This window comes from Anarhichas minor, unplaced genomic scaffold (assembly GCF_050575085.1).
Source record: "Anarhichas minor isolate MPS153535 unplaced genomic scaffold, ASM5057508v1 ptg000018l, whole genome shotgun sequence".
NCBI classification, from domain to species: domain Eukaryota; kingdom Metazoa; phylum Chordata; class Actinopteri; order Perciformes; family Anarhichadidae; genus Anarhichas; species Anarhichas minor.
In genome coordinates this window covers 6,960,237-6,972,670 of record NW_027466464.1, presented here as the reverse complement: position 1 = coordinate 6,972,670, position 12,434 = coordinate 6,960,237, and the positions used below count along the sequence as shown (strand labels likewise).

Genomic DNA, 12,434 nt, shown 5'->3' with positions numbered 1-12,434 from the left:
AACAAAGCAAATAACTAAGTGAGGCACAAAAGAACAAGAAAACAAGACAGTTTGGGGGAAAGTGAATACATCAAAAGAATCAATTCAATTACTCAAACACAAAACAACTCTTGCGGTGCATTGAATATTACAGATTGATGATGCGTACCAGTACGACAGAGAGATGCAGGGCTTCTCAAAGAATTCAAGTGAGAGCTTAAAAGTGTATTTCGGGGGAATTCGGCAAGGAGGCTCAGACATCATCACCTTGTTTTCTCTCCGCAGCAATTTCAGAAAACTCGCTGCGGTGTCGTAATGTCAAGTGTCAAGGGATGAAGTGTGATATCTTGAGGAAGGAGGCAGTTGAGAGAGCTTGAAGTTTTAACAGCCAATCGAGATCACAGGGGAACTCGCTGGATATTTCCAGTATGAGCATCACAAACGGAGTGCCGCGATGGTCGTGAATTCAATCTAACCCGAAATAAAATGCCAGGATAGGTAGGCAAGCGAGGCAGCGAGTGACACGTCAGCCCTGCACAGAAAACAGCAAACAAATCAAACCTGGCAGCAGAACAAAAGCTCATGAAGCAGATTTCTTTCTAGAGGTTGAATCCCTGGTTGGGTTGTGTTCAAGAACATAGAAGTGGCACAAACATGTTCATGTATTAAGGAAATGAATCACCCCGTCGTCAAAGTGCTTAAAAATTGAACACATTAGCACTCTGGAAACAGACTTGCGCTGCAGTTAGTCTGCTTGGCTTGACTGCAGACAATTATTCCACATCTGCACAAGACTGAGTGAAAGCAGCGCATTCAACTGTCAGACTGAATTACGGACCGAAAATGTGAGGCATCTGTCCCACAGAGAAAGCGGTGGAGAGGCCCGCCCACCGAGGGGCTGAGAAGAGCATTTATACAACATGTTCTAATCAAGCATTTGAATCAATTATAGCTGAGGAACCACATCCATTAGGAGACGAAATAGGGAGTGGGCCACGGACGATGTGCGCTGATTAATTGGGGCCCGCCATTTACAGATCTCTCAGTTCATCCCTTGAGTTCCATAACAAGAGCCCAAAAAGTGTCTCTCCACGTTAGCCTTTCCCACTCCTCCCGCTCTCTCCCTCTCACCTGCCTAATTAACTGTCAGCCGAAGCCATTTACGCTTCTATATTTCAGTGTTTTGCAGAGTATGAATATTAAAATTCCACCAATACTGCCACACTGCGTTCGACTGGGTTCTCTCTGTGGATGACAAGAGCATGCTAGCCCAACGCTAACAGGAAGCGATAGGAGGTTGTACAGGCAGAGGATCAAATAGGTGTTCATATATTATGTACACAGAGGTGCTGACTCTGTGTAGAATATCAATGGGTGCTGAGGCGAAGGAGGAGCATAAAAAACTGTTTCTACTGATCCCCATCCACTGGAAAATCAAAATCAAGAGGAAAATCCAATCTGATACATTTGGGGGATGAAGGTCTAGAAAGCTGAAAGAAGCTGAAAATCCCTGACAGAGAATGAAAAGTACAGTAAAATGTTCAGTTACACAATAATTAAAATCAACCCCAAAACCAGAACAGCAGCACGTTTCTTATCTTTGGAACATTATTGCCTGCTCTATCAGGTAATGCGTATTGTAAATCTCCATCATCCACTATCAAACACTCAATCAGATGAAAAAAGCCAGAGAGGCTTTTATCCATCATCAATTTAAAGCTACAGTGATTTGCGTCTATTTTGTGATTGCCACCTTTTACCTCTGCGAGCCAGTTGTGTTCGTCGCCCATGACAAATTGACTTCAAAGAAAGTCTCCATCATGACCCATTTTCCCTTCCACCAACAGCTGAGCTCTCGTCCAATAAGGCACAAAGCGGGAATTTTCCCATGAGCCCCTGAGCATCAAAAGCTGGTAAGGCAAATGGAGGACTGCTGTTCTGAGGCAGCCACATGAGGCAGAAATGGAGGCAATCATTTGAAGTAATGCTAAGATTAGGAATTTGAAGGTAGCGCGAGTGGAGGTTATGTAGGATTTCTCAGAAGTAACAGCAGCACTTTGAATCATTTCTGACTCATTACGGCTGAACAAACCAGCATCCATGTTGCACAAGTTAGATGTGATCAGTGGAATTACAATGAAGAGGCACTCCAATGGAAAGGAAGAGAAAAGGTGGCGGACATGGCTTTCAAACCCACTGAATTAACTTTCTCTTTCATACACAAATGTGTCGAATGACTCATCTCGTGTTTTTCCTCCATCGAGAGGAAAACTCAAGGTCCATTCACAAAAGGGCACAGAGAACAGACCTAATTGAAAATCTTCTACTGAACACTTCAACACTTGTTATGTCAGATCTGTGCAGATGCAAAGCACAAATTGAACTGATAGGAAAGTGTTGGAGATCAATACAGTTCAACACAACACACTCCAATGCCAGCAACTAGTGTCAATGGTTTGATCTAATTGAATTTGACTGAATTTGAACTTTGATGTCAAGTACTTGGAGGAGTAATAAGTTTCAGCAACACCATAAATTGGCAAATAAGAGCTGGTATTCAACTAATGTGCAAGTCTCAAAAAACAGGTAAATTCAGCATAGTCTATACTTCCACAGCAATAATTCCATTAGTACAACAAAACTATGGTTTTCACCACAGTATTTTCGAACACTTCTACTTCGCCATTTGTTGTTGGGAACTCAACCTTTCACCTGGTAGGAAAGGAGATACTGCTCAACCTAACCTGCTAGAAGTCTTTATATGAAACATTTGCGCAGGAAGTGTTGATGAGTTGCTTAACGGTAAGAGAAAAATCAACAAAGTAGAAGCATTTTCAATGAATTAGTGCTTTGAAACAGTATTTCTTTCAAAGAGAGAAAGGAGGAGCACCAGAGTGACATGCATACAATCGTTTCAGGATAATCTGCACTAATTCTATCAGTACAACAGGTAAACAAAGATGTGTTGAGATTGCATTGACAGCAAACGGCGTCAACAACGAATGGAAATGGGAGCAGATCAGAAAACAGGGAGGACTCTTACTAAAATATGATAAACATGAAGATATTGTTCCTAATAAAGCCACAGTTAAGTAGAACAGCTCCTGCTTTGAGGGAATTGGCTTTGCCACGAGTATGACAGCACACGTTCCACCAACAGACAGAAAATAAGCCATCAGTGTGGGGAATAAAACACGTCTCCTTACCTATTGCCATCTCTATGACGCTCATTTGGCTCTCCGACGGGGAAAGGATTTTCGGCGGCTTGTCAGTCAGGGGAGCTGTGAGAAGGCAAACAGAGAAAATGAAGAGCACATTAAATTCAACATCTTTCTCCCCCGTGGACCGCGGGAGTATGATTTATTCATTAAGGACCACAATAAAGGCTGCATTAAAAATGGGAACAAATAAAAGGAAATATAATATTTAAAGAGTGGACGGAGAAAGAGACCGGATGACTTACTATGACTCAGAATTACCCGTTCAAAGCTTTAAACATCAATACACATGCTTTGAAAGAAGCAGCTGCTTCAATACTGATGCTATTCATTCCTCGTAAAAAACACTGTAACTGAGGATATGGCTTTGACATGGATTGCTATATAAACCGCACTGTATATACAGCAGCTGTGTAGCTAGTCAACCATTTCTGGATCTGCAGAACATATACCCTAAGGTAAAAATCCTTCACAGCTGCAGTGGGCATGGGAAGGTTAAGAGCTGCTGCAGGAGATGCAGTATTTTGAGCTGTGTACACATGATATGACTGGGAAGTATACATTTTTTTGACATACCATGAATACTTCCTGCCATTAAAAAAAAATGAAAGCAAAACCTTCTGCACAAGCAATGTGGTATATGTTGTCAAAAGGTCAGCCATGAGCGGGTCGCTGATCCAAAAGTGTATCACAGTTATATCAGAACAGCCGTCGCCCCAATGTTCTTCGAAAATACACCGACTCCAATTAGACAGCTGCTGAGTAACAAAAGACGTGCACTTAGAGGCTCCTCATTATAATGATTCCCTAATTGGTTCTAGTCTTCAAAGTGGCATCAGAGAGGTTTTCTATCTGTGCACGCTGGGAAATACTCGGAGGGACGAGGCTTGTTTCAGTACAAATGACTTGTGGTTCGACTGCAGCACTGATCGCTGAGCTCATCCTGGAAAAAAAAAACACAGAGAGGAGCGACAGAATGGAGGGAGGTTTTTCAAAGTTCACATAGAACCTGTTCCTCCATACTCCAGTTCTCTGGTGATGTAACTCACCACAGCAGAGAGCGTTCGCTACAGTTACGTGTTTATATAAAGCCTTCCGGCTAGTTATCAGATTCAAAATGCAGTTATTCAGATTCCTGCATTCATATGTTGAGTTTTTTTGAGGGTTTTATGATGCAACTGACAGACCCTGGAAATGCACTTTTGAACTACTGAGTTGAAATCGGTGCGTGAGATTCTGTCTTGACACGGCCAGTAAATACATTTTTGAAAATGATTCATTTGAAGACACTACGTTTCCGCTGAAGACAGCGAGACTTGTAGCTTTGCAGAAAAGCAAACGATGAGCTAATCAACTATGAAATGCCAAACGCCATTTGTGAAATACTTAAAAACAAGAGACCATATAGAGGTTTGATATTTATGTGGGTATTTTGTTTAAGTTGTCCTCTCTTGGTACAATCTCTTAATTTGTTTGGATGTACAAACAAATATACAATGTTCCTTCAGTGATGTCCACTCACTCCTGCTAATCAAATACACTTTCATCACCAATTGACAAATAAAACCATAACTCGGTCTTAAATACAACTTGTTAAGAGGAGTGGGCTGAAAGCATGGGCAAAAATGCCTGTGTGAGCTCATTAATTACAAATTTAATAAAAGGACCGGAGCAAACGATGCCTTTCCCTGTGCCTGCCGTGTTTCAGTGCTGTGCAAAGAAACCTCATTACCTTAATTACCTTCCTTCTTGATGAAATATGCTTAGATTATTTTGTTTCGTTACAGCTTGAAAAGAAAAACAACTTTTGCCACTCTGATGGTTTGTCTTACACAAGACAATGCTGGATTTGAGAGGAAAAGATGGTGCACGGGCAGGAATGTGGCTGCGTGTATTTATAGTAACATGAAAAGAAGCTCAGCTGGGGATACAGTCATCAACCATGGAGCCACAGCTCATTGCTTATACGGTGAGTGAGTTTGAAAGCCATACATTATATATGTGCATTAATGATAAAACAGGAACATAGAAAATGCAATAGTAATAGAATAATTGTAACTATGATTCGAAAATATGTGCAACCGCACTACTGTCAAATTTATGTCAAACGGACATTTTAATGACTTATTTTCAACTTTTGTAGATTTCATTGGCCGTGTGTTATGCATTATAGTGAAGCACTCCTGGCAACTGTCTCCAGCACCTCGAGGTAGGAAAGCATCATCGTGTTTGAAGTTACACAATCAACTGCCGGGATGTTGCAAACGTGAAAATGGAAAATGCAGCGCAGGTTGAAAATAACCTGAACGCTGCAGCGCTGCTCCTGGTGACCGTACCCACAGATGTAGTCATGTGCTATTCATGCAACACAACTGCACACAGCACACCAACGGCTCTCTGATCGTTTAGATGAGCAGAGCAGAATGAGGCATGAAAAGCGATCCAAGATTAATTCAAAAGGTGGAGCTATCAGCCTCCGCAAAAATGAATTATATTTACCCAAAGGACAGAAATCCAAGGAAACATTTTGTCCAGTATATTGTAGTCTGGAGGGGATCTTTTATTTACTGTATGTTCCTACAGTAATTTATCCAACTGAATCCTTTTGGGGGGGCTTTTAAAAATGCATTTTCCCCTTTACTGTACAGTTCTTAGTATAGAGGCAGACAGGAGATGAGGGGAGAGAGGTAATACATGCAACCATATACTGTGTGAGCTGTGACCATTTGGCTACCGGAGCACCCCCAAGTTTATCGTTAAATGTTAACAAATCATATTATAAAGTAGCCTATGTTCTGCTGTTGAAACTCAAGATCCTAAAACCTGTTCTATCATGGTAGTCGTCAGGATTTCCACACCCAGTGTGGAGAAGTGGACCAGCACAAATTGGAGTTTCTGTTAAGATCTTAGGGAGCACACCTCCTGAGTTATCAGCCGTTTCTGCCATTTTACCACCTAGAAACTGTGGCCTTAGTCTGTGCTCTTTGACTGTGACTCCAGCACGTCACCTGAGCAAACAGGACTAATCTATTGACTAAAAAGGGCATGATATGCTGCTCACTGCAGTAACCTCACTTTGTAATTTTAACTGACGAGGTGGATTTATTTCGATTTTATTTATTTCTTTAAGTCATGCCCGGACAGGTATCGAGGATATAGAGTTTCTCTCTCATTCAACTGTGAAGTCTGGTTTTGGTATGCCGGTTGCACTGAGCCGGTTGAAGGTGAAATCCCAATCCTGGAAGGCAATCAACATCGTGGAACGTTTTTTGAAGAGCTTATTTTACAGCTAAAGGTAAAAAAGAAAGTAGGAGAAGGCTGTTTAACTCATCCAAATCAAGGGCACGCTGCTGATATGCTGTTTGTCAGTGGGATCCCACCGTGCTGGAAGGCACGCAAACAGACACAGACACACACACATTTGAGATGCATTAGTGAAGCTGGCTGGCGTTCAACTACGAAACCATAATTCTGTGGTGGGTTTTTTGTAAAAGGGAGTAGGCAGGCTTTTCGCTGAAGGGCGCGCAACACAACCAGCCTGACCTGCTTCCCTACACACAAACAGTATGGGCACACACACACACACACACACACACACACACTCCTGCACACATGTAGGAGCCTGGCGTTGGGAGAAAATCTTTAAAGTGTCCCTCACAGGCCCTGTGATCTGCTCTCGTTGTGATCACATGATGATGGATGGGGGATGGAGTAATGAAAGAGGGGAGAAAAAAAAAGACCTTGTTCTCTCCCATTAACTCTCCCATCGCCTTCCCTCCCTCCCCTATCCGTCTGTCGCTGTATGTCTTTGTCACCCTGTCTGTCGGTTTCTCTCAGGGGTGAGAGAGAGCGGGAAGATGAAGAAGGAGGGAGGGAGAGGGTTGTGGTCCTCTGTTCACACCTCATTAAAGACTACTTCAGCAGACATAGATTAAGAGGAGTAGTGTGTGTGTGTGTGTGTGTGTGTGTGTGTGTGTGTGTGTGTTTGTGAGCTTAAGATCGTTAAAGGAAAGTGTGAGTTCCGCGGGAGAAAATATATGAAAGCCGTTTTAGAGCAATTCGAGAAGCAAAACCTTGTTCGTCAATCACATGCAAAAGAAAAAATAAATAAAAGATATTCGACTCCTGTTGTGTTTCTGATTCAGTTTATTCAGATCAGTACACACAATCACTGATGGAACATCTGCCTGAAGATTTTCCTTCTTAAATGTCAATCCTGATCAGTGACTTGATACATTGACAGAGTAATGACAAAGGTTTCCTGAAGAGAAGAGAAGGCTCAATTCAGATGGTATTCTCTAAAAAAAGAGTTGTCAAATGCTGATTTGTTGTCCACAATTATAACAAGATGAAGACAGACGTGCAGCAAAATAAATGGGACATTTTCTAAACACTTATTTTGAAGACTTAATTTGAATGTGACTGTCAAAACAAAGAGAGGGGCTTTATAAAAAAGCGTATATTAGCGAGCCTAAATGATTGAATCAAGTTGTCAACTCATCACTGTGCTTAAAAGAAGGCAACAGCTGACCTAACTTGTGCAAACCAACCCAGCTGAGACCTGATCATTTATATCGGAAGATATGTCATTTGAGTGAGTCCGAAAGACTCAAGGACTTAAATGTGTTGAATAAGTTAGCATTAATGTCTTCAGACTGGACTTCAGCCGAGGGGTTCTCTGGAGAACTGGGCAGGAAAATAAATTTGCCAGCCGCTGTCAGGGACTGTTAAAGTTTTGAAAAAGTGACTGGCTTCCTCAGGGCAGAGAGGATAAATGAACCACGAACCAGCAAACTGAATTCAATACATCCCTTTGTCAGGTGTGTGCTGGTAAATAATCTAACCCATCTGGATGATCGAAATAAAGTGAAATTACTATAAAAACACTATAAGGGAACAATACTTGAGTCAATTGCTGGGATTAATTGCCAGAAGTTATTATTATTACTACATTATGCACTTGCTGTGGTGTATTTTCGAGAGGCTGCCATCAAGTACTTACACGGTTTTATTGTGCAACGTTCTCTTTCATGGCTAACTATACAGGTCAATAGACCGGAAAAATGCCATTGTAAATTGTTAATGTGACCGCAGCTGAAGGAAAATTGCTTTCATTACCTCACAACAGAACCGCTGCAATTTTCCTTCAGCAAACTGATTTCAGACCAGTCAGATATACAGATCGGTTCAGTGTCGGCGAAGACAACAATGCTGCTGTTGCCTGTGATCGCGCTGTGTGGGAGTTGGATGTTAATAGTTCTGGCAAAATAACTGTTATTTTAGCGGGAGGACCTTGCGGCTGTTGGCCCCGAAGAAGCTGCCTGAGGCAAAGTGGGTGAAATGGAGCAGACTCAGGATGAGTGCATTCTCTGATGAAGGAGTTTAACTACTACAAGAGGGAAACGGGGAGCAATAAAAGACACCTGGGTTTCATTTCTTCATAAGCTCTATCATTTAGCAATTTGAGGTTTCTATTGAGGAAATCATTTTCATTGTTTATCCCCCTCCATTGCTGTGATAGCAGCATTGTAGGTGGGACAAAAGTCAATTGCTCACATGAGGAAGGGCGTCAATAGGCTCAACGTGTAAGTATATTATTCTGATTTGACAGTTTCCTGAAGCAATACTCCAGGCACTGTTTAATGCAGGGAGGGGTTTATTTCTCCACTGGACATCAATACTGGTTTTTCACAATATCGCCCCGAATATAGTCTCAAATGTAAGCCTGTGAAAATGTGACATAAAAACGCAGTGTGTGTGAATGTGTGATAGTCTTCACAACACAGCAGACTGTCAAAGTAAATGCAGGTCTCTAAACCAACTGTGTGTGTGTGTGTGTGTGTGTGTGTGTGTGTGTGTGTGTGCGCGGGGGGGTCTGAGGGAGGAGCAGAGGAGAAATGGCAGAACGTACAGGTCCAGGTGGAAAAATAAATACATATATTTTTCAAAATGAGAATGAGGTTTAAGGCTTAGAAGTGAGCCTATATAGTATGATTTATAAAATAAAGTAGGCTGAATATCTCTTCATCATGATTGTAGACCCAAGTACAAGTAACGTTGTACTCGAGTCTACTAATTGAGTAAATGCACTTAATTACATTCCCCGATTGTCAACATAACATAGATGTAATGATATATAATAAATCTGATAGGTGATTTTTCTGTTTCTACTCAATACAATACTAACAACTACCAATCTAGTTGCATATTGTTCACTTGTTTGTAAGCTCTTGTTAGCACCATTGTGGAGACCTCTGAAACGGACACAGCCTTATAGAGATGTGTCACATGATGATTTGAAACAAAAAGTATCTGGATCTGTTGCTCGTCACCTGCCATTCCCACCTGATCCTCAAAACCGCTGGTCCAGCACCCGCCAAAGCTCTGATGGCTTTACATCTGTAGACTGCAAAGGTTATTGGAGTAAATTGAATCCACTGTCATGTTCCTGGAGCCAGCCTGAGATGATGAGCGCTTTTTGACACGGCTAGTTATACTGCTGGAAGTATCCATTTACCATGGCCACGAACAGAGTGAGCAATATTATGAGTCAATTGTAGCTTTCGAATGATGTTTAGCTGACATAGAGGTGTCGAGTGTGGGCCCAGAAAAGCCTCTCCACACTTACATTACCACCACCAAGCAGGACGCCTCCATGGATTCACGCTTCTTACGGCAGCCTACTGTGCACATACGTTGCAGCAAAATTTGTCATGCAATATGTTCAATTGTTCACTTCTTGTGATAGTGTACCCACTGTAGCCTCAATTTCTTGCTCTAAGCTGACAGGATTGGAAACTTCTTATCTACCTCGGTGCTGAATTGACCCTCTGCTCTCTAGTATCTTCACGTCTGGCCAAGAACCTCCGACCTCGCTCCACGATTTTACCTAAAGGACTGCTGCTAACCGCTTCTACACACTGCGGCGACTGGAAACACTTTGAGGGCAGCAGCCGTTTCGGAGATGCTGCAAGCTCCGTGTCTGGCACCAACAGTCACACCATGTAGATCAAAATCCGTCTCGCCCATTCTAATACGTAGTGGAAATGTGTCTTTTGTGTGCTTTGTTGAGTCGCAGCCACTTGTTATGATAGATATTTCTGAGGTGCAAAACATAAATCTTTTATCTGAAAGAGGACGCTGCTTGTTAAAAATGAGCTCGACTCCCCGAGCTGAAATGGTGATCTTTGAAAGCGCTGGAAAATATACTATTGGAAAGAAAATGAGCCCTAAAGCAATGACAATGCAATACTCTCCGAGGATACATGTTGAAAAATACCAATATAGAAACCCTGAACAGAACATAATAAGGGTATATTACCTTATTGAAAAAGGTGTTGTTTTAGAAGATCCATCAAAACAATTGAATATAAGAGGGCTCAACGGATGGGACAATACATTCAGGGGAAATCACATAAATCATATCACTGCAGGCATTGGGAATAGCTGGAGCGACTTCACTCTTTGAAAAAGAAAGTCACTCCACATAATTACTCACAACGCTCACGCTGTAATGAGACGTCGGTTCGAATCCGATGCGTACTTCTTGGACCTTGCGCCACCGTAAACATTTGCGCCGCTGAAGAAAAGCTGTCCACGCGCGGATCTTTCATAGCGACTAATCACGCGTCGCTATGAAAGAGTCGCTTGTTAATTAGAGAGGCCTGCACTCATTACTCACCTGTTTCCTCAGCGGTGGCCACCGCCCCAGAGATGTGCTATTCACTCGACGATAGGGAGGCTGGGTGGTGGGAGGGATGGTGATACGTTTCAAGCTGCATAGCCTAAAATATCCCTGAGGGGAGGAGTTGAGGATGTGTCAGAGAGGAAGGAGATGGTGGTGGTAAAGAAGCGGAGCTGCAGGAAGGCTTGGGGTGCTGTGAAAAGTTTTTTTTTTGCGGCGGATAGAGTGGGAGAGTGAGCTGAGAAGGGACAAAAAGAAAAGAAAAATGAAGATGAAGATGCTGTTTGGTGCTTCTTAACCAATAGGAAAGTGTGTTGGGAGGCAGCTTGGGTCATTGCTTGGGCGTGACATGCTTTGTGATGGAGGTTGAAGAAAGAAAGCGAGCTGGGTTAACACGTAGATTGACATCCTGTCATACCCGTAGTCTTCTATCTCAAAGTAGTAAAGGTTTAGATATGAAGTAAGCTGCAGTCATTAGTCTTCAGTTGACTTTGTTGTATAGGATCAGGAATGAGACAGTGCAACAGTGTTGGTGAAACTAGAATAGCATGAGATGGCAAAAGAAATGTATGGAATCAGATGCATTTGCTTTCTCCACACATGTCACAAGTTAGAAAAAGAGATGCTGGTTTGACACAGGTCCTTGCAGGGGTCATAAATCACATATGATTACATGACACCTTGCTGCGTGTTGTCCTTTACAGCGTCAGACATCAGACTTTTGACTGAGGCTTAAATGCCAGCTGGCCTTCATGAATGATGACAAGGCAGCAGGTGTGATGTTGAACTCTGCATGCAGGTTATCAAACATTCTGGATGATTCATGTTCTCCAGACGAAATCCAACATTTTCACATGAAATAGATCGGCTTCTGCTGATGGAAGTTAGAGGGAGTGCCGCAGAGCAAATTACACACAGAATCCACTGTGAAAAATCAATTTTTACCTGACAATTTTTTTCGTGACAAAGTGACGAACATGATTGTGACCACGTTGGCACGGTTTTCCGACTCTGAAAATAAAATAAAAAAGGAATTAACTGCTCTTCCTGATTCCCCCATCGTCACTATCTGTCCCTTCTAAACACCCTAATAGCTCGTCTTTAGAGTGTCTCTGGTGTGAAAACAGACTCAGGAGATGGTGGTCCCGGGCTCAGAAGCACTAAACTGTGTTAATGTGCAGGTTTCTGCTTTTGAACTGCATTAACAACAAATTAACATTCTGGGAAGCGTTCTCCTCTGCAGGGGGAATTGCTTTCCTGCAGCATGAAAACAACAGAAAACCAAGTGATTTAAAAAAAAAAATAAAATAAAAAATAAAAAGAGAACGAAATGATGTTACAGAAAATTCATGAAAGGGTTGGTGTAAAGTATAGTCAGCTTGATAGGAGGCAAAGAAAGAGAAAATGGATTAAACAACACCCAGAAAGCACATCTATCTCCAATCTCCACTGCGCATGAATATGCTTGAGAATCTAATACAGATGCACATTTTCTATGAGGCAGTCGAGGAAAAATGCTCTGTTGATTCATACACTTTCTTCCATTTACTGCG

General features: G+C 42.1%; 1 protein-coding gene across 2 annotated transcripts in view; it reads right to left on the bottom strand.

Annotated features, from left to right (window-relative positions):
- Positions 1-12,434, bottom strand: part of LOC142952987 (interleukin-1 receptor accessory protein-like 1) — a 192,569-nt gene that overhangs the window by 82,742 nt on the left and 97,393 nt on the right. For both annotated transcript variants that reach the window (XM_076095039.1, XM_076095040.1), the window contains exon 5: positions 3,186-3,260. In XM_076095039.1, the coding sequence (XP_075951154.1) occupies positions 3,186-3,260 (75 nt within the window). The remainder of the gene's footprint in view (positions 1-3,185; positions 3,261-12,434) is intronic.